This window comes from Eumetopias jubatus, unplaced genomic scaffold (genome assembly GCF_037043125.1).
Source record: "Eumetopias jubatus isolate StellerSeaLion01/CBP00866 unplaced genomic scaffold, mEumJub1_p1.0 scaffold_6, whole genome shotgun sequence".
Taxonomy (NCBI): Eukaryota; Metazoa; Chordata; class Mammalia; order Carnivora; family Otariidae; genus Eumetopias; species Eumetopias jubatus.
In genome coordinates this window covers 107,585,943-107,606,102 of record NW_028274812.1, presented here as the reverse complement: position 1 = coordinate 107,606,102, position 20,160 = coordinate 107,585,943, and the positions used below count along the sequence as shown (strand labels likewise).

At 50.3% G+C, this 20,160-nt stretch overlaps 1 protein-coding gene across 2 annotated transcripts; it reads left to right on the top strand.

Annotated features, from left to right (window-relative positions):
• Window positions 1–2,164: 2,164 nt before the first annotated feature.
• Window positions 2,165–15,908, top strand: CNPY3 (canopy FGF signaling regulator 3). 2 transcript variants are annotated; one of them, XM_088023980.1, is made up of 6 exons: window positions 2,165–2,463; window positions 6,642–6,765; window positions 7,432–7,528; window positions 9,984–10,106; window positions 10,375–10,492; window positions 11,023–15,908. In XM_088023980.1, exons 1-6 carry the CDS (start codon window positions 2,301–2,303, stop codon window positions 11,079–11,081), a joined length of 684 nt encoding a protein of 227 aa, XP_087880106.1. In that variant the 5' UTR covers window positions 2,165–2,300; the 3' UTR covers window positions 11,082–15,908. The 2 variants fall into 2 exon arrangements, with proteins under 2 accessions (XP_087880106.1, XP_027953507.1); XM_028097706.2 differs by having other exon boundaries at window positions 2,166–2,463; window positions 10,827–15,908.
• Window positions 15,909–20,160: the final 4,252 nt, after the last annotated feature.

The following is a 20,160-nucleotide window of genomic DNA, read 5'->3' as shown; positions in this document are numbered from 1 at the left end:
TTGACAGAGAGAGAGCACACAAGCAGGGGGAGCAGCAGGCAGAGGGAGAGGGAGAAGCAGGCTTCCCGTGGAGCAGGGAGTCTGATGTGTCTCCTGGGCTCGACCCAGGACCCTGGGATCATGACCTGAGCTGAAGGCAGACGCTTAACCGACTGAGCCACCCAGGCGCCCCTCTTTTGTTTCCTAAAGAGAGCTCTTGAGCTGATAATATACAAGTCCCCCACAGTAGAGTGTGTGGCCCGTTTCTCCAGCACTGGCAGGGGATCCAGCCTTTCCAGGGGTTCCTCTCTCCAGTAATCAACCCCCAGGAATCTCAGGTGCTTTCATGTGAATCCAGGGGTCCCCTGGGCAGCACAGGACAGTCTGCTGGACCAGTGGTGCTGCCTTCGTCTCCTTCCCCCAAGGTGGTGTTAGCGAACTATGCTCTATGCTCTAACATTCCACCCGCTCATGGTGGCAATGCCATCTTCAGCTGCCCTGAGCCTCTGTGCCCTCTCAGCTGCTGTTCCATGAAAACCCTCCCTGTCTTCTCCACGGCCATCTCTCACTAGCCGATCAGGAGATGCTCCTGCCTCTTTTTAGATTCTTCAAAGAGGCGCATCCCACAACTCCTGGGGATGAATCGGACCACCATCCCCACATGGGCTGCTCCTTCCCCAGCACACAGACTGAGGGAAGGATAGGCTGGGATGGGGTGCGGGCATGTCCAGCCATAACCTCAGATTTTCTGTGGCCACTGTCTCTTCCCAGCCCTCAGCCCAGATGCTGAGTCCAGAGCTCCTGTGAAACTAATTTGTGCCTCAGTAAATGTCCTCTCAGAGGTCCTTTTAGTCATTCTGGAAGCAGAGTTTCCTTTAGCTTCAACATCCCTCCTCCTCATGCTCCAATTCCCCAATCCTGCCCTGCCCCAGGCTCAGTCCCTACTGTGGTTGGCTTAAAGTTATCTCCCAGGAGGATTCCTGGGCCTAGGTAAATCAAGGGCTTTGGCCAGGCTCTGAGTCTCCCCAAGTCTTACGAAGCCTAGAGAAGAGGGAGGCCCTCAGAAGGGTGTCCTGATCCTGTGCGCTATAGAATTCTACATACCACAGCCCCTGCATATCCAAAGTGCCTTGTCATTGGCACAATTGTTTTGAGCAAGAAGCTAAGATCAAGAAATAAGTCAAAAGTCTGAGCATCAGTCCTCCGAAGTCTTCATAAAATAGCGTAAATATCCAACCTCCAGGAAGGAAACATAAGGCACTGGGGAACAGGGCCTTGTGGACAAAAGTGCAGACAACCTCCCAGAAAAGCAAACTTGGGGTGTGTGTGTCCATACGACACTGAGCTCAGGGGTAGTCTGAAGCAGCCCCGAAGACCCAGAAAGTCCTCCTCTTGATGACAGAGCAGATGGGGGCCCCATTGATCATCTCCTTGTACCAGACACCCTGTTATTGCTGGGGAGGTGGAAGGGAATTACAATCGTTCATAGCCAAATCCCTGCTTTGCAGGAGCTCAGAATCCAAAGAAATCAGTAATAGGGCAGAAAAGAGGAAGGAAGGAAGGAAGGAAGGAAGGGAGGGAGGGAGGGAGGGAGGGAGGAAGGAAGGAAGGAAAGAAAGAAAAAAACCGAGGCTCAGAGAGGAGGTGATTTGTTCTGGTTCTCAGGGGCCCAATCCAGGATTACTTGGCACTAAGAAAGTTGTTTGAAAGGCTGGGGACTGTTTGAGTCGCCAAGGTCTCACCCACAGCGCCTACTAGTGATTAGCAATTACAACAATAACAACAACGATAATAATAACAAAATTTAAAAACAGGTGCTCAATAAGGGTTTGCTGCATTACGACCCCAGCAGGGAAGTGATGTGCAAGGAGGCGGAGAAGGCCGAGAAGACGGCCTTCCGCACCTCTACCAGGACCCACAAGCCCGACCTCCTCCCATTCAGGCCCAGCCCGCCGCTTCCACGCTCTGCGTCCTGGTCCTCCAGACCCTCCCAGAGCCTCCGTTAGTGGGTGGGGAAAGATGCTGCCATAGGTCACTGAGGACACCATCCGCGCTCTCATTGGTCAAGACTGAGAAAAGATCGCCCTCCCATTCGCTGGAGGGCAAGCCCCGGAAAGCCCATTGGCTGCGTTGTCCGCGGGCCTTCGTGAGCTCTGGGGGCGGGCCGAGGTGGCCGGAGGAGGGAGCGGGCGGGGGGCTCCCTGTTGCCCTGGTTACGCCGAGGCACGTGTGCAGTCCCGGAAGCGGCTCCGGGAAACTGCCCAGCGCGCGCAACCGGAGGAATCGCCGCCGGGTCCATTGGGGTCGGGTCCGGCTGGGCCATGGATCCGTTGCCTGAGCCCGCGCCCCGGCCTGGGCCCCGCTGTCTTCTGCTTCTCTCCCTGCTACTGTTGCTGCTGTTGCTACTGCCGGCCCCAGAGCTGGGCCCCGGCCAGGCGCACGCAGAGGAGACTGACTGGGTTCGACTCCCCAGCAAATGCGAAGGTGAGGGGGCGGGGCCCGCGGGAAGTATCCTGCCAGAGGGGCGGGGCGTGCGGGGTAGGGGCGGGGAATGGAAAGTCCTTGGCACCTGAGCTAGAGCCTCTTCATTCATTGAAGCTACTGTGTGCCTGGCACTGTGCTGGACGCTGGGGACACAGGGGCGGGCAAGAGATCAGGTCTCGGTGCACCGGAGCTCTCAAGTCGGTACAAAAGAAGCAGTTATAATCCAGGGTGGTAGATGCCATGATAGAGTAGGTACCGGCTTTGCGGGCCGGGGAAGGAGCATCTAATTTAGCCTAGAGATGGGGGGGAAAGGCTGTGTGGAGAGGGAAGTCAGGAATTCGTATAGGAAGCCCAAGCAGTAATTAGGAGTTAGCTGGACGAAGAGACGTAAAAAGAGAGAGTCTCTCAGGAAACCGCAGATGCAGAGGCTAAGAAGCAAAGGACAAGTTTGAGGAACTGAAAAGGTCCTTATGACTGTCCTTAGGGTAGGAAAGCCTGAGACTCTCCCCTTTGTGCCCTCACCACAAGCTGATCTGTGTAATTGATAGACTTCCCCACTAGGGTTAAACTCCTTGAGGACAGGGACCTTGTCTCAGATATTTATTCACACAGTGCCTGGTGGGCACCCAGTGAATGGGGGCTTTGGGTGTGTGTGGAGGAAGGAGAAGGGTCTGAGGCCTATGGGGAGAAGAATAGAGGGCCACTTTGGGACAAGAGTAGATCTGGCCTGGGAGAATTTGGTGAGGGAGGAAGACTTTAGGAATAAGGAGAAAGTGAATCCCAAAGATATAGGGATGGAAATGTAAAACTTGAGAGAAAGAGCACCAGCACCCCCAAGCCAGTGATTCAGGACTATGAAGGGCCTACCTTTTCTCCACCCTCACCCCCACTATTTCTTTTTTCTCCCCAGACCTTTGCAATCACTCCCTCCTTGCCATCTCCATAAGCCCAAACCCCTCCAAAAGTTGGCTGTAAATCCATTTCCTCCCCATTCAAAGCATACAGCAGGCCAGATGTTCCCTAAGCGCTGGGGAGTGGGGGTGGGCGGATTGGGACACATAATCCTTTCATTTGAGAGATGAAAGATGAGATGCTTCAGAGATGAGCCGACTTCACTGGGAGGGCTCTCAGTATGGGTTCTAGCCTGTACCTTGTCCCTCACTCCCATAAATAGGCAGGCAGAGAGTTGGGATGCTTTCCTTTCACTCTTGCTCTAGTCCGAACCTATATGGTATGGTTTGGGGCTTCCACTTCCTCTCTTTGTTTTCTGTCCTGGCCCCTAAGAAGGGACTATTCTCATAGCCTGAGAACCTCACATTTCTTTCCCTTAGGAGGCATTTAAAAGGGATTTTCAGTTACAGGATGGCTTGGTAAACTCTTAGGCTCCTCTTAATAGTGTTTTGCTTTTATTTATCATTGTTGCACCTTTGTTATTAAATGCTGACTGTGTATGGCCCACAAAGCCTGCCTCCTGGCTCCATGGCCTGAGTAGAATAGGCCTTGGCACAGAGGAAGGAGGACCTGCCCGGAAAAAGAGTAGGTGGGTGTCCATGAGAGTCTGGGGTCTGTGCCATGAGTCTCCTACAAGTCTAGTTCTGGGTGGGATCCCCAGAGGGGGTCTTAAAGAGGTAAGGTTTGGAAGAGTTGGGAAGCAAGGTTGTGATTGATGGGCACAAGAGAGAAAAGTTTCAGCTCCCCAGGGCCTGGAATCCTACACATTGAGGGCGTGGGAGAAGGGGGCAAAAGAGCCAGAAAAATGATGAGCTCACACAGAATGTAGAACAGAGAGGGGGAGGGGGACAGGTGTTCCTGGCTAGAGAGCCAGGGAGGTGAGCCGCCTCAATTCATTGCAGACTCTGAGATCACAGCTTATATTTTGGAATTTTAATGTATTCCAAGTTCTCCAAGCCATCTATTAAATATGTATGTTATAAAATTTTACCAAGCAAGCCTTCAGGGGATGGTTTTTTGTTGTTGTTTTTGTTTTTGTTTTGTGGTGAATTGGTCTCCTAAACTCTGCTGTCAGTGTTATAATAATACTAATGGCATTTGGCCTACAGATCATACTCATTCAGAGGCATCAGAAGCTGCTCTATCACAAACACAGTCTCTCAGCAGTATTTATTAAGTATCCAACACAGACAGAATCCCAGACTAGAAGAATACGGAAAAAGTCCAATACATGATACTCACTTTGGGTATTGTTATAGTTATAGTGGGGGAGACACAAAGTGACCAAAGGCTCTTCGAACATGGATCCTGTAGAGACCCAGGTGAAATCAGAGCAGGTGGGATAGGTCCAGAAGAGCTTTCCAGGAGGAGGAGGCTTTTAAAGTGAGGTTGTGGGGCACCTGGGTGGCTCAGTTGGTTGAGCATCTGTCTTTAGCTTGGGTCATGATCTCAGGGTCCTGGGATCGGCCCCATGTCAGCCTCCCACCTCAGCAGGGAGTCTGCTTGAGATTCTCTGCCTCTCCCTCTGCCCGTCCCCCTGCACATGTTCTGTCTCTCTGTCTCTCGCTCTCTCTCAAATAAATAAAATCTTTAAAAAATAATAATAATGATAAAGTGAGGTTGGGAGAATGGGTAGAAAAGCCCATAGAAGGCATTAAGCGCTCTCCCAGGGCCTCGGATAGGTCACACTTTCTGTGTCAACACTCCTTACACAGCGGCGATTACTCCATTGGGCTGGATGTAGAACAGAGGAATCTGTTTTCAGCTGTGAATCCCCAGACAGTGCCTGGCACACAGGATTGCTTAGTAACTGTTTGAGGAAGAGTAAGAGAAAACAAGAGGATGAATGTACAGAGCCGGTAGGAACAAGGGCCTCTGGAGGGGATGGAGCCGATAACCTTGGTAGGAGCAGAGAGCTGGTGTTGGAACAGCATATGAAATCAGATCATAAAACAGGCAGACAAGACCTTTGGGGACAACTGGGAAAATTTGAATATGGACTGAGTAGTAGGTGATATTGGAATTATTGTTCATTTTCCAAGGATCGGTATGGTTTTATGGTTGGTAGAAGAAAGTCCTTGCTCTCAGAGATGCATGAGGACCTTTTGAGGGGTGAAAGATCATGATGTCTGCAACTTACTTTCAAAATGGTTTAGCAAAAACAATGTATATATTGTTGAGATATATTACTGTATTATGCTATTATATTATTATACTGGAGAGAGATTGTGGCAGATCGTTAACAAACTGTTGAAATGAGTGGAAGCTGTATAGTTACTCGTTGTACTCATTCAGCTTTTCTTTTTTTAAAGATTTTCTTTATTTTTTTTTTAAAGATTTTATTTATTTATTTGAGAGAGGGAGAATGAGAGATAGAGAGCACGAGAGGGAAGAGGGTCAGAGGGAGAAGCAGACTCCCTGCCGAGCAGGGAGCCCCATGTGGGACTCGATCCCGGGACTCCAGGATCATGACCTGAGCCGAAGGCAGTCGCTTAACCAACTGAGCCACCCAGGTGCCCCTAAAGATTTTATTTATTTAACACAGAGAGAGAGGGGGCACGAACACAAGCAGGGGCAGTGGGAGAGGGAAAGGCAGGCTTCCTGCAGAGCAGGGAGCCCGATGTGGGGCTGGATCCCAGGACCCTGGGATCATGACCTGAGCTGAAGGCAGACGCTTAATGACTGAGCCACCCAGGCGCCCTCATTCAGCTTTTCTGTATGTTTGAAATTTTTAAACTATTTTTTTTTATTTTATTTATTTGACAGACAGAGAGAGACACAGTGAGAGAGAGAACACAAGCAGGGGGAGTGGGAGAGGGAGAAGCAGGCCTCCCACTAAGCAGGGAGCCCAATGTGGGGCTCGATCCCAGGACCCTGGGATCATGACCTGAGCCGAAGGCAGCTGCTTAACGACTGAGCCACCCAGGCGCCCTGTATGTTTGAAATTTTAAAAATGATTACAGGGGCGGTGGGTGGGGGGGCAGGAGGGAGCTGGGAGAAATGGAGTCAGTAGGATAAGGGCCAGGACTGGACAGGGGGCAGTGAATCTTGGAGCCAAGTTTCACCCAGTGATCTCCATGTGGTGGTCTGGGGCTAACTCCTTCCCCGCCCTGAGTGTTGACCCAGTCTGGGAGAGGCACCTACCTTGGTGCATTTGGCTCAGAGCTGGCTCCTTCCTGTCAGACTCATATGCGCTCAGTAGGCTGTGCCATGTCTCCTGCCCCCAGTGTGTAAATACGTCGCCGTGGAGCTGAAGTCAGCTTTTGAGGAGACTGGCAAGACCAAAGAGGTGATTGACACAGGCTATGGCATCCTGGATCGGAAGGCTTCCGGAGTCAAGTACACCAAGTCGTAAGTGAAGGGGGTTACCCACTGGCCTGCTTTGTTCCTAGAGGCTTCGGAGGCGTGGGGTTCCCTCTCCCTTCCAGCTAGGCAAACCCACCAAAGGGAGGCAGTTCTCACCAACACCTGAGTTTGCCCGCTGGTTTTGCCCCAACTAATTGTGTGGTCTTCATAAATCCCTTCATTCCACTGAGCCTCAGACTTACCTGTCAAAGCAAGACCGTTCAACTGTATCTCATCCCAGACTCTTGGATTTCATGGGCCAATGCAATTTTTTTTTTTTTAAATAGATGACATAGGATTACCTGCTTTTAATTTTACCAGGGATAAATATTAAAAGCAAGCCAAAAAAACCCTTCATCAGCCATGATCATCCTTTCAAAATGAAATACTTTGATATCAAAATTTAATACATTTTGCCTTTGGAAAACATCTAAATACTGAATCATTTAGCTTTATAAAAGATGCCTTCCCATAGAGCTGTTACATTTTGTCTCTCTGGTCTGTGTTCCAGCATTTCAGAGCCCCCAGACCAGATGACCTATCTTCCTTCCAGCTCTGACTTCCCTTTGGTGAGATGCGCAGGTGTTGGGGTAGCAGGGCTGGAGGGACGGACCGCTAACCCATTGGGGCTGGGAGAGGAGCTCAGTCCCTCTCGTGATGCTGTCTCTACAGGGACTTGCGGTTAATCGAAGTCACTGAGACCATCTGCAAGAGGCTCCTGGACTATAGCCTGCACAAGGAGAGGACCGGCAGCAACCGGTTTGCCAAGGTTGGATTTGCGCTTGTCCTTCATCCCCATGGGGCAAGGCCTGCCTGTATCTAAGTGGTCTGCTGGTGTGGGTGTGACTTGAAGATCATGTTTGGGGAGCTTCCATCCTTGGCCTCTGCCCATTCTTCATCGATTACGGTTTGCATTTCTCACATCCTGAGTGCCCTGACTCTTCAGGGGCAGTAGGCACATTCTTTTTTTTTTTTTTTTAAGATTTATTGATTTATTTATTTGACAGAGAGAACACAAGCAGAGGGAGTGGGAGAGGGAGAAGCAGGCCTCCTGCTGAGCAGGGAGCCTGATGTGGGGCTCGATCCTAGGACCCTGGGATCATGACCTGAGCCAAAGGCAGATGCTTAACGACTAAACCACCCAGGCGCCCCAGTAGGCACATTCTTAGTGACCGGGGCCATCAGGGCCCTGCCTCAGCCTCAGCCCGAAATGCCCCTGTGGAGGCCTGAACACTGGCTCAGGGAGAGCTCAGGAAGTGCAGAACAGTGGGGTTTAGAGGAGATGTCAGAAGACACAGCAGGGTGGGGTGATTACCTAGTCCCTCTGGGCCTACAGGACACTCATCTGGACCTCTGTCAGGGTGCCTGTGTGATATTTAATGCACTTACTATGTGCACAAATGCCTCTGTCCCTGAAGAATGAGCTTCTTACTGCAGGCCCACAGTTCTTTGCTTCAACATCTTCAGTGCCTGGCACATATGGTAAGAGACTTGCCTCCCATATTTCTCCACCTAAGTACCCTTCTAGTGGAGTTGATTAGTCAGAAACCCCAGGGGAACCTAGAGGGATAGTCTTTTTTTTTTTTTAAGATTTTATTCATTTATTTGACAGAGAAAGTCACAGTGAGAGAGGGAACACAAGCAGAGGGAGTGGGAGAGGGAGAAGCAGACTCCCCACTGAGCAGGGAGCCCGATGTGGGGCTCGATCCCAGGACCCTGGGATCATGACCTGAGCCGAAGGCAGATGCTAACGACTGAGCCACCCAGGTGCCCTTTAGAGGGATAGTCTTAAACAGCAGAAGTCTTAGATTTAAAATTTAGGGGCGCCTGGGTGGCTCAGCTGGTTAAGCGGCTGACTCTCTTTTTTTTTTTTAAAGATTTATTCATTAGAGAGAGTGCGAGCGCACGTGAGCATGTGTGCGCTGGGGGGAGGGAGAGGGAGAGTCTCAAGCAGACTCTGTGCTGGGTGCAGAGCCTGATGGGGGGCTCCATGCAGAGCTCAATCTCACAACCCTGAGATCACGACCCGAGCTGAAACTTAAGAGTCAGACTCCCAACTGACTGTGCCACCCAGTTGCCCCAAGCATCTGACTCTTGATCTCAGCTCAGATCTTGATCTCAGGGTTATGAGCTCAAGCCCTGCATTGGGCTCCATGCTGGGAGTGGAGCCTCTTTAAAAAATAAAAAAATAAAGGGGCGCCTGGGTAGCTCAATCAGTTGAGTGTCTGCCTTCAGCTCAGGTCATGATCCCAGGGTCCTGGGATCGAGCCCTGCTTTGGGCTCCCTGCTCAGCCGGGAGCCTGCCTCTCCCTCTGTCAGCCGCTCCCCCTGCTTGTGCTCTTTCTCTCTCTGATAAGTAAATAAAATCTTTAAAAATTAAAATAAAATTTGTATGAATTTTGTATTCTACTCAGTAATAAACCCATGTTTTGCTTTAATATAAAAATGTTTAAAACTATTTTCCATAGCAGTAAAATTAGAAACAACCTAATCATTCACCAGTGGTTAAATAAATTGATACGGCCATTCGGTGGACAAAACAAAGAATGAGGTAGCTCTTTATGAATTGAATTCAAATTGTCTCCAAGTTCTGTTATTCAGTAAAAAAGTCAAAGGGCAGAATAGTGTGGCTGATATATACTACCACTTGTGTAAGAAGTGGGGGCAAGAGAGGAGGATATATTTGTATGTATATTTGCTTGTATTTGCCTGCATCACCTCTGGAAAGAAAGAGGAAATGGACAGTATGTAGATGGACTCTCCAGGGAGAAGACCTAGGGAGCTGGCAGAAATATTTTTACAGAACCAAGAGCTCTCCCCGCCTCGCCTGTGCTCTCTTCTGACCCAGGAAAGACACAAGCCCCAGGAAGAAGCCGGAGTGGGGCGTGGGTCTAGACATGGGGGAGCACGTGTTCCCGGCCACAGTGAGGGGAAAGAGCCAAGACACACTTAATTCCTGGAAAAGGAGTTTCCATTCAAAGGGCCTGAAGGCAAACAGCAATCCTTTTTGAAAGGTTGAGGTGTGGGGAGACATGATAGGGTGTGTGTGTAGGGGTTGTGGGGGGGCAGGCCTGAAAGGGGAGAGGAAGGTGAGGTCAAGTGTGAGAAGCCTTGGAGGGTCCTGACTCCTCAGTGCTGGGTCCTCCAGCCTCCAGCGCCACCCAGAAAGGAGGGTGGGAACTGGTGAACGCTCTCAGCCTCTCAGGCCCTGCTGCCTCTTCCAGGGCATGTCGGAGACCTTTGAGACACTGCACAACCTGGTCCACAAAGGGGTCAAGGTGGTGATGGATATCCCCTATGAGCTGTGGAACGAGACCTCTGCAGAGGTGGCTGACCTCAAGAAGCAGGTACGGGCCTCTCGGCCCTCAGAGGCTACCCTGCCTCACCAGGGTGGCTGGGGACCGGGTGTATGGCTGAGGAAGGCCACCAAGAGCTGGGGGAGGGAGGGAGCTCTGGTCAAGTCGTCTCACCTCTCTGGCTTCAGTTTCCTCAGGGGAATCACAGCCACCTGCCTGTCCTGCAGTGGGTTGTGAGACTCGGCTGAGCGCCCCCCCCCCCCCCCCGGGAGCGAGTCAGTGCTGGGGCTTTGCCAACGCGCCGTGTTGTGATTCATAGTGCGACGTGCTGGTGGAAGAGTTTGAGGAGGTGATCGAGGACTGGTACCGGCACCACCAGGAGGAAGACCTGACTCAGTTCCTCTGCGCCAATCACGTGCTGAAGGGCAAGGACACCAGTGAGTGGGAGGGAGGGAGAGGCAGGGTGGGTGGGCCCTCCGTTTTACCACTCGCTCCCCCTCAGGGGAGGTGGGTTGGGAGAGGATGGAAGAGAAATAAGAAATAGAAGGCGTCCTAGCAGCTCTGCCCCTGGGGAGCTTGAGAGGACAGGGTGGTACGGTAAGAGGTACTGAAACCAGGTGCAGAATCACACGAAGGGAACCGCAGTGAGGCAGGAGGCAGGGATTCATGGGGCACCAGTTCCAGTTGTCGCTTCCGCCCCCCCCCGCCCCGCCCCGTCAGTGCTCTGCCCCCAGCAAACCAGTCCGTTGCGGGTGTCTCTCCTCACCCCAGGTTGCCTGGCAGAGCAGTGGTCCGGCAAGAAGGGGGACACAGCTGCCCTGGGAGGGAAGAAGTCTAAAAAGAAGAGCAGCAGGGTCAAGGCATCAGGCGGCGGCAGCAAACAGAGGAAGGAGCTAGGTGGCCTGGAGGAAGACCCCAGCCCCGATGAGGATGAGGGCATCCAGAAGGCATCCCCTCTCACACACAGCCCCCCGGATGAGCTTTGAGGCTAACCCAGTGCTCCCTGTACCGAGACCCCTGACCTGAAGCTGAGGAATCTGGGACCCCACTCTGGCCGGCAGACAGCTGTCCCGCTCCAGGTGCGCCCTGCCGGCAAAAGGCACGGTGCGGGGAAGACCTCGCCTCCTGCCTCCGCCCAGCGGCTCTCCTGACCCCGGCTTCCGGCGGGCCGTGCGATTTCCCGCCTGCTGAGGACTCTGGTGTGAACTCAGCAGGGGCAGGTGTGGGGCCCATGGGGAGGGCACCCCGGCCTTCACCTCCCCTCACTCCTCCCCAGCGGGGAAGCAAGACTACAGGCCATCCCACCCCCGCTTACCCCCTCCTGTGGACACCTGGCACTCTGCCCGGCCCTCCCTAGGGCTCACAGAGTAAAAACCTTTTGGCCTTTTTTGTTCCAATTTTTGAGTCCCCTCCAGCTCCTCAGGAGGCCTGGAGCCCCTGTTGCTCTTCCTTGCCCCTCACCTTCCAGCCTTGGGGGCCGAGGATGAAGAGGCAGCTCCCATCCTCCCATTACTGAGGCTGGCCTGCCGGCTCTGGGGAACGGCAGGTGCAGGGCGGGCCCGGGTTGTTTTGGGGTGAGACCCTGCCCCTCAGCTGCCTTTGGACTCCCTGAGCTCCCCAGGCCAGGAGGGGCCTCACTTGTGCCCTGGGCACCTGGCTGCCCTCTATTCTCTCTTCTCTCCCCGAAGGCCTTCCCATTTGTTGTGTAAACTGTTTACTGATGAACTCACCTGATTCTACCCCTCCTTCCCATCTCCATCTGCCCTACTTGTTGGTCTTGAACCTTGTTCCCTGATGACCACAAATTACTGCTGTGCTCTTTCTAATTGTTGTGCCCGGAGGGGAGGACACCCCACTCCCCCAACAGCCAGTTACACCACATTCTCTGGGAGCAGGGGACGAACAGGAAGCGTGGCCTCTAGGGAGAAGTTGTGGGAGGCCCAGGCACCTCCCCACTCTGTCCCGAGGGCAGGGGTCAGGGTGCTCAGTAGCAGTAGTAATGACAACTGCACACACTCGCGGTGCTTTAACTCGAACCCTTACAACTCCCGTGGGGGTGCCATTAGCCTCATTTTGTAGAAGACAAAACTGAGGCTCAAATGAAGTGACACAGCCGAAGTCCTGCTGTTAGTAAGTGTCCAGGGGCACTCAGACTCTGGATTCAGACTCTGGGTCCGTTGTGTTTCCACCACCCCATGGCTGCCACCTTCTTTCCCCGACACCTGGCACTGGCAGCGTTATCCACATTGAATTGGTTTGGTTTCTTAGCCATAACTCCACCCCTACCAGCAAACCTCTTTTACAAGTAAAGGAGGAAGCAGCTATGGCTTCTCGGAAGGAGACAATGGCAGGAGGTCCTGCCAGCGCCAGGCCCCCACCCCAGCCTCACAGACCCCTTAGTGCTCCTGACCTGGGCCTGGTGGGCAGGGCGGGGATGCAATACTGGAGCGCCCCAGACTCCAGCTCCAGGGTCCGAACTAACTGAGGGTGAGGGGCCCCCTTGCAGCCTGGGCTCAGGCCTTCTCCCTTGAGGTGGGACAGCCAAGGCCAGAGAGGGTGGAGCAAACCGAAAGCTTTTTTCCTCCAGTTGGTGAGACTTCCAAAAGGTCCTTGGAGGATGATACTTTTTCGGTTTAGTCCCCCTGCCCCCACCCATCTCTAGGACTGGTGCTGCCCCCTGTTGAAGGCACTGTGGGCAGTGAGATTCCAGTCGAGACTCAGGTCCCGCCCTGGGCTCTGGGGGCTGGAGCTCAGGGCTGGGGAACCATTTGCAGCCCCCTGGACTGTCTAGGATTTCATGGCTATTCTCTGATAACCCCATTCTGTCACTGACCCAGAGTACTTCAGTGCCTGGCTTACGTCTGTCCCCAGAGCTTCATTGGTCCTTCAGGTAGGATGGGACAAAGACCTATCCCTTTGCTGGGGTGTGGGCCCAGTGGCCCAATCCAGGCCCGGTCCCAGACCAGAGGGCGGACAGCACTGTGACTGCTTTGCTCTTTGAACTGTGGCTGCTGGGTGAATAGCCCCTTCCTCCCCCTACTCCCCACGAGGGCCAGGTGTGTTGCGCATGCACTAGCACTCCACCCACCTAGCCCAGCGGGCAGCTTCCCCCGCACCTCACCCCTGCCCCAGCCCAGCCTAGAAGAGCCAGAGGCAAGATCCATCTTCCCAGGTTTTTCTTTTCTTCTCTCCACCACACATACAGGCCTTCCTGCACCTGAATATCACCTCCCACTTGCCCACACCCCTTCTCTCCATAAGGTAAGGGGACTGGCTGAGCTTGAGTTAACCAGATTTTAGTCCCTTTAGTAGAAATCCTGTTAGAACAGGGTTTCTTAAACTCACTTGAACATGAGTGTCATATGGAATGCCTGTTAGATGCCTGGGCCCACCTCAGATTTGCTGGCTTAGGGACCTAGGAGTCTGCTTGTTTAACAAAGCTCTCATGGTCCTTAAGATGAGGCCAGCTGGAGCCCACTACAGCAGGAGAAACAGGGTGTTGTGCTAAGAGGGGACAGGACCTCCATGAAGTCAATGCCACGGTCTTGTCCTCAGAGACACAACTAGTCAGAACTCCAGAGAGGATCTGTCTCTGCCAGGAACTTCCATCGTCCAGAACCACAAAGGCTGATGGACCAACCAGAAAGCCAGTTTCTTACACAGGCCCTGATAGTGAAATCTCAGGGGTTGGGGCTCTAGTCTCAGGGGTGGCTGCACAGGGACTCTGTATTCATTTTATTTATTTTTTATGTTATTTTTAGAGAGGGTGGGGAGGGGAGAGGGGGAGAGAGAGAATCTTAAGCAGGCTCCACACCCAGCGTGGAGCCCAACCTGGGGCTCGATCCCACAACCCCGAGATCATGACCCGAGTGGAAAGCTTAACCGACTGAGCCACCCAGGCACTCCTCTGTATTCATTTTAAAGGGCAATTTCTAGAAAGCGGTCTCCTCTATTTCCCAGTTCCTGAATGCTGTTCCCAGATCCAGAACCTTGGCTCAGCACACGGCTGGCCATGTGTCCCCAGTGGCCTTGCAGCCCTTCAGTTCACGAGTGAGAGCAAAATGCCTTTTCTTGTTTTTGTTTTTGTTTGTCTTAAAGCCTGTTTTTTGCAACAGATGCACGGTCTGCACCTAACTGGTTTAGAGGAGGGCTCCATGGGCTGGCCCTCACGGCAGAGGCCACCGAATCCCTCTTGAGCATCCCCTGATGGCTCTAGTAAGTTTCTTGGCAATAACAGCAGCCGCTAGTTTTTGTTTTTTATTTTATTTTTTTCCAAGATTTTATTTATTTGAGAGAGAGACACAGCAAGAGAGGGAACACAAGCAGTGGGAGTGGGAGAGGGAGAAGCAGGCTTCCCGCGGAGCAGTGAGCCCGATGCGGGGCTCGATCCCAGGACCCTGGGACCATGACCTGAGCCGGAGGCAGATGCTTAACAACTGAGCCACCCACGTGCCCCACAGCCACTAGTTTGAGTGCTGACTGTGACAAGCCCAGCTCACCGTGCTTTACATACTGATTGACCACGGCTATGGCCTCAAGCCCGGGGATTCCTAAAAACTACTGAAGTAAAACACACATACAGGAAAGCATACCTAAGTGGACAGCTCACTGGTGTTTTACAAACTCAACACCTGAGTTGCCAGCACCCAGCTCCTGAAAGACATGATTCCCGGCGCCCCCCTCCCCCATAGACATATCTCCCACCACAAAAAGAACAGGGACTTTTGTCTGTTTGGTTCACTCTTCTATCCCCAGCACTTAGTCCAGTACCTGGCACAGAGTAGCTGCTTAATAAGTAGCTGCTGAATGAATGAAGCACAGGAAGGTTAAGTAACTTTTCCAAGGTCACACATTCCGTAAGTGGCCCACGCAGGTTATGAGCCCCAGTGGACTGGCTTTAGTGTCTTGGGGTAGAGCCATGATGCCAGAGCACCCTGCAGCTATGGCCCGGCTTGGGCACCATCCCCCCCTTCCATGGCTCTCTTCTAGAAGCAGACAGCTACAGTTCAACGTGGGGAATGCAATTAGGAGGGAGATAATTTTCAAACCTTTCTCCCTTTTCAGAGTTTATCATTGTGTATAACTGAAAGCCAGCCTGAGCTTTACGCCGCTCTCAAGGGCTGGCGTTTTGTTGTTGTTGTTTGTAAGTAATCTCTACACCCGATGTGGGGCTCAAACTTACAACCCCAAGATCAAGAGTCACATGCTCTGCCGAGTGAGCCAGCTAATGGCCCCTCAAGGGCTGGCTCCTGTTTACAGTTTTTTGAAGAGGAAGTGAAATTTATTCATTCTTTAAAAATTATACTCTCCATCTACTAAGGTTGTACCGGCCAATAGAACTTAAACTTCCATGAAAATGATTATGATCCTTTACAAGGAGGTGTTGTTGCACGGGGGAGAGAAGCAGGTTGAGCCCGTCACCAGTTCCAGGGGTGGTAACATCTATCACCACCAACCCCCCTAAAATATATAAATATATAAAAGATTCTCTGTTCAAAAAGGAGAACAAAACAAAAAAAGATCCTCAAGGGGCACCTGGGTGGCTCAATTTGTTAAGCATCTGACTCTTGATATCAGCTCAGGTCTTGATCTCAGGGTCATGAGTACAAGCCCCGTGTTGGGCTCCACGCTGGGCATGGAGCCTACTTAAAAGACGAAAAAAAAGGGGTGCCTGGGTGGCTCAGTCATTAAGCGTCTGCCTTCAGCTCAGGTCATGATCCCGGGGTCCTGGGATCGAGCCCCGCATCGGGCTCCCTGCTCCGCGGGAAGCCTGCTTCTCCCTCTCCCACTCCCCCTGCTTGTGTTCCCTCTCTCGCTCTGTCAAATAAATAAAATCTTAAAAAAAAAAAAAAACCACACACACACTCAAAAAGCCAGAGTTTAATTTTGTTAGGAATTACTTACTCACCAAAGTGGTCTTGGTATTTTACCATTCATGTCATCAAGACAGGATGCCATATGGGACGCCTGGGTGGCTCAGTCATTAAGTTTCTGCCTTCGGCTCAGGTCATGATCCTGGGGTCCTGGGATCGAGCCCTGCATCGGGCTCCCTGCTCTGCAGGAAGCCTGCTTCTCCATCTCCCACTCTCCCTGCTTGTGTTCTCTCTCTGGCTGTGTCTCTCTCTGTCAAATAAATAAAATCTTAAAAAAAAACCAAACAGGATGCCATGTGCAAAGTCAGCTGGTTCAACAAGCAATGCTTACTTAGCCTGTTACCAGGGCTCAACTAGTGTATCATTTTTATGTGGAAGAACAGCTCAGTGAGCAGATTGGTATACACTGAAGAGATCTTATTGGACATTAGCACACCTTAAAATTACTTGTAACAAAGTGTGAAATGGTCAAAGAAAACCTTTCTTCTTACACAGTGGTGGAATTCTTGTAGGTGCACTAAGCTTAAAGGAGCCACCTTTAATTAGTGTTGTAATCCACTAATGTAGGGACCAATTTTACACTTACTTAACAGGACTTTATTAAAGCAAATTAAGTCTTATATGTTATATTAAAAAGTCCAAAAAAGGAATCCATTGTGATCTATCTGCTAGCAGAGTCCATGTGGGTGGGTGGCTTCCCTCCCCTCCCCCCGTGTCCCAGTGTTCAATCTGGGGAGACAGCAGACAAGAGGTTTCTTCCAGCAGCTTTGGACTGGAGTTTGGAAATTTGCATCCATCCTCTGAAAAATTAATTTCTACCTCTTCTGAATCTAAACAAAAACAGGATGTCCTTCACTTATGGTTACTGTACATACATACTTCACAATTCTAGGATTTTAATGTGTCCTCAAATTGGAATAGCCTGGGAGTTTGTCCAGCTGCAGCCATATTCCCAAGCAAAGGTCTTTTGGCAAACATCACACATTTGGGGATGAAGAATTTACGCTTTTCAACTAATTCCAAATAAGTACTGCATTTTATTTATTTATTTATTTATTAAAAAGATTTATTTATTTGACAGAGAGAGACACAGCGAGAGAGGGAACACAAGCAAGGGGAGTGGGAGAGGGAGCAGCAGGCTACCCGTGGAGCAGGGAGCCCGATGCGGGGCTCGATCCCAGGACCCTGGGATCATGACCTGAGTGGAAGGCAGACGCTTAACGACTGAGCCACCCAGGTGCCCCAAGTACTGCATTTTAAAAATGTCACCTATTCTTATTTTCAGTTAAGTCAAACAGTAAATTGATTTAGATTCCGTGATCTTCTCTTCCACAGCCCAAGGACTCAACATTTAGTTTCTCTAAAATTCACCAAACTAACAAGTAAAACAAAAGGCAATTTCCATATGTATCAGTGGGCGGAGGGCATGGACAATTTAGGGAAGAAGGACTGCAATTATCTGGTCCATTTTGGTGGCAATTGAAGATTACAGCACTTAGATAATAATTGTTCTACCTTGTAAGATATCAAGGAATAACATCTTCATGTAGAGAAGAATTGAAACATTTGTTTTGGGTGACAGTATCGATTAATAGAAAAATTCCATTTGAAAAATGATTTGATCATAATTATCCAAGTGTTCACTCTCTTGAAAAATTGTAGGAGCATTTTAAATGTTCAGAACTTAAGGAATGATTAAACAAGTCACAACACACCTACTCAGTGTAGCCATTGAAAGCATGATTAAGGCCAAATAATTTAAGGTCAAGAGAAGAAAACATGCTTTTGATGGTTAAAAGTTAAAAAAGAAAGGAAAGAAAGAAAGAAAAAAGGCCCATGAAATGTCATGTGTGTTATGATGTTGACATTTTTTTAAATGCCTCTGGATGAGAAAAGAATCAAATAATTATTATTTTTTTAAAGATTTTATTTATTTGAGAGAGAGAGAGAATGAGAGATAGAGAGCACGAGAGGGAAGAGGGTCAGAGGGAGAAGCCGGCTCCCTGCTGAGCAGGGAGCCCGATGTGGGACTCGATCCCAGGACTCCAGGATCATGACCTGAGCCGAAGGCAGTCGTTTAACCAACTGAGCCACCCAGGCGCCCAAGAATCAAATAATTATTAACTTTAGAACAAAAATCTTGTCTTTCAAATGGAAAGTACACTTACAAGCTACTCAAACCTTTATTATTTTTTTAAATCCAAATTTACCACCAGTATTCATTTTATTTTAAAAAATCATATTATGGCTCTGTGGGTAAAATTATATTTCTCAAAAATTGTAAGCATCAATATTTAAATAAAAGCCAAATATTTAAATAAAATTCCTTATCAGTATGGAGAGTATGGCCTTTAGCCTCTAAAGGCTGCAAACCAATCACAAAAATGTTATACAAACATTCAGAGGTGTGCATTATGCCAAAAATTCAAACAACTTTGTTTTAAAACGGGTAAGAGAAAAATAAGGGCTGAAATCACTTCTGGACAAGAAAAAGTTCCTGGGAATTGTCTTGTCTTTAAATATTGAGAACAGGGGGCACTTGGGTGGCTCAGTCAGTTAAGCCTCCGACTCTTGGGCGCCTGGGTGGCTCAGATGGTTAAGCATCTGCCTTTGGCTCAGGTCATGATCCTAGGACTCTGGGATCAAGTCCTGCATCGGGCTCCCTGCTCCTTGGGAGCCTGCTTCTCGCTCTGCTTCTCTCTCTCTCTCTCTCCCTCTGTCTCTCATGAATAAATAAATAAAATCTTTAAAAAAAAAAAAGCCTCCGACTCTTAATTTCTGCTCAGGTCATGATCTCAGGGTTGTGAGATAGAGCCCTGCATGGGACTCCACGCTGGGTGTGAAGCCTGCTTGGGATTCTCCCTCTCCCTCTGCCTCTCTGCCCCTCCCCCCTCCCTCTCTCTCTAAAAAAATAAAAAAAAATATACATATATATAAATAAAATCTTTAAAAAAAAGTAAATGGAAAAGAAAGCGGTAGTAAGGGAAAGAATAATAAATTGCCCTAGGCCACTTATCTATATATTTGTGATTCCCGGTACTGTGCCCTTCTCATCCTGTTGCCAAAGACCTGTCTATAGGGTCAGCATGAGCACAAGACTCCATTACTTGGGCAAGGCAGGCCCATTTGAGGCAGTCTGTGTGCTAAAAATAGAAAGTTAAGAATGATTATATAATCTTTGGGGTTCCTTCAGCTCCTAGATTCTACAGATAGTGAAAAGGTGAGCAGAGGGGAGCCTCCTTCATTCTACATTCCATATTTAGCTCCTTCTGAAGCCAGAAGAACAAAGATAGGTGGGGAAGTCTGTTCTCGCTGTCTTGGGCCTCACTGGGGGCATCATATTGCTGAATCCACCCCAGTCCAGGATCTTGTCCTAGGAAGAGACCTTCTGCTTTGGGGAAGAAGGGTAGAGGTACACTAACCAAACCAAGGAGCCAATTTATGAAGTGACAGTGAGCAATATAACAGCAAGGGCACCAAGCATTTCTACCCCTAAGCCTGGACTTCCCACCCTTGGGTACTTCTGTCGAAAGCAGATAGTGTTTACAAAATTAAAACTTTTAGGGGTGCCTGGCTGGCTCAGATAGTTAAGCAGCCAACTCTTGATTTTGGCTCAGGTCATGATCTCAGGGTGGTGAGCTCAAGCCGAGCCGCACGTGGGGCTCTGTGCTCAGTGAGGAGTCCGCTTGTCCCTCTCCCTCCTCTCGTTCTCCACCCACCGCCCCCTCCTGCACTCTGTCCCGTTGCCTCTCTCTAAAATAAGTGAATAGATAAAATCTTTAAAAAAACAAAAAACAAAAAAACCTAAAAGTTTTAGGGGTGCCCTGGTGGCTCAGTCGGTTAAGTGCCCAACTCATGATTTTGGCTGGGGACATGATCTCAGGGGCTATGAGATGGAGCCAGTGTCCGGCTCTGCACTGGGCATGGAGCCTCCTTGAGATTCTCTCTCCCTCTCCCCCTGCCCCTCGCCCCCCCAAAATTTTAAAGATAACAAACTTTTAGAGGCATCTGGCTGGCTCAGTCACAGTAAAGCATGCGATTCTTTTTTTTTTTTTTTAAGATTTTATTTATTTGACAGAGAAGGAGAGAGAGCACACAAGCAGAGGGAGAGGGAGAAGCAGACTCCCCACCGAGCAGGGAGCCTGATGCAGGTCTCCATCCCAGGACCCTGGGATCACAACCCGAGCCAAAGGCAGACGCCTAACTACTGAGCCACCCAGGCGCCCCAAAGC

Bases quoted from the DNA above. Each gene is read 5' to 3' on its own strand.
- CNPY3 (XM_028097706.2), top strand. From the start codon at position 2,301: ATGGATCCGTTGCCTGAGCCCGCGCCCCGGCCTGGGCCCCGCTGTCTT. The intron at 2,464-6,641 runs GTGAGGGGGCGG...TCCTGCCCCCAG, and splicing joins ACTCCCCAGCAAATGCGAAG to TGTGTAAATACGTCGCCGTG. The intron at 6,766-7,431 runs GTAAGTGAAGGG...CTGTCTCTACAG, and splicing joins GGAGTCAAGTACACCAAGTC to GGACTTGCGGTTAATCGAAG.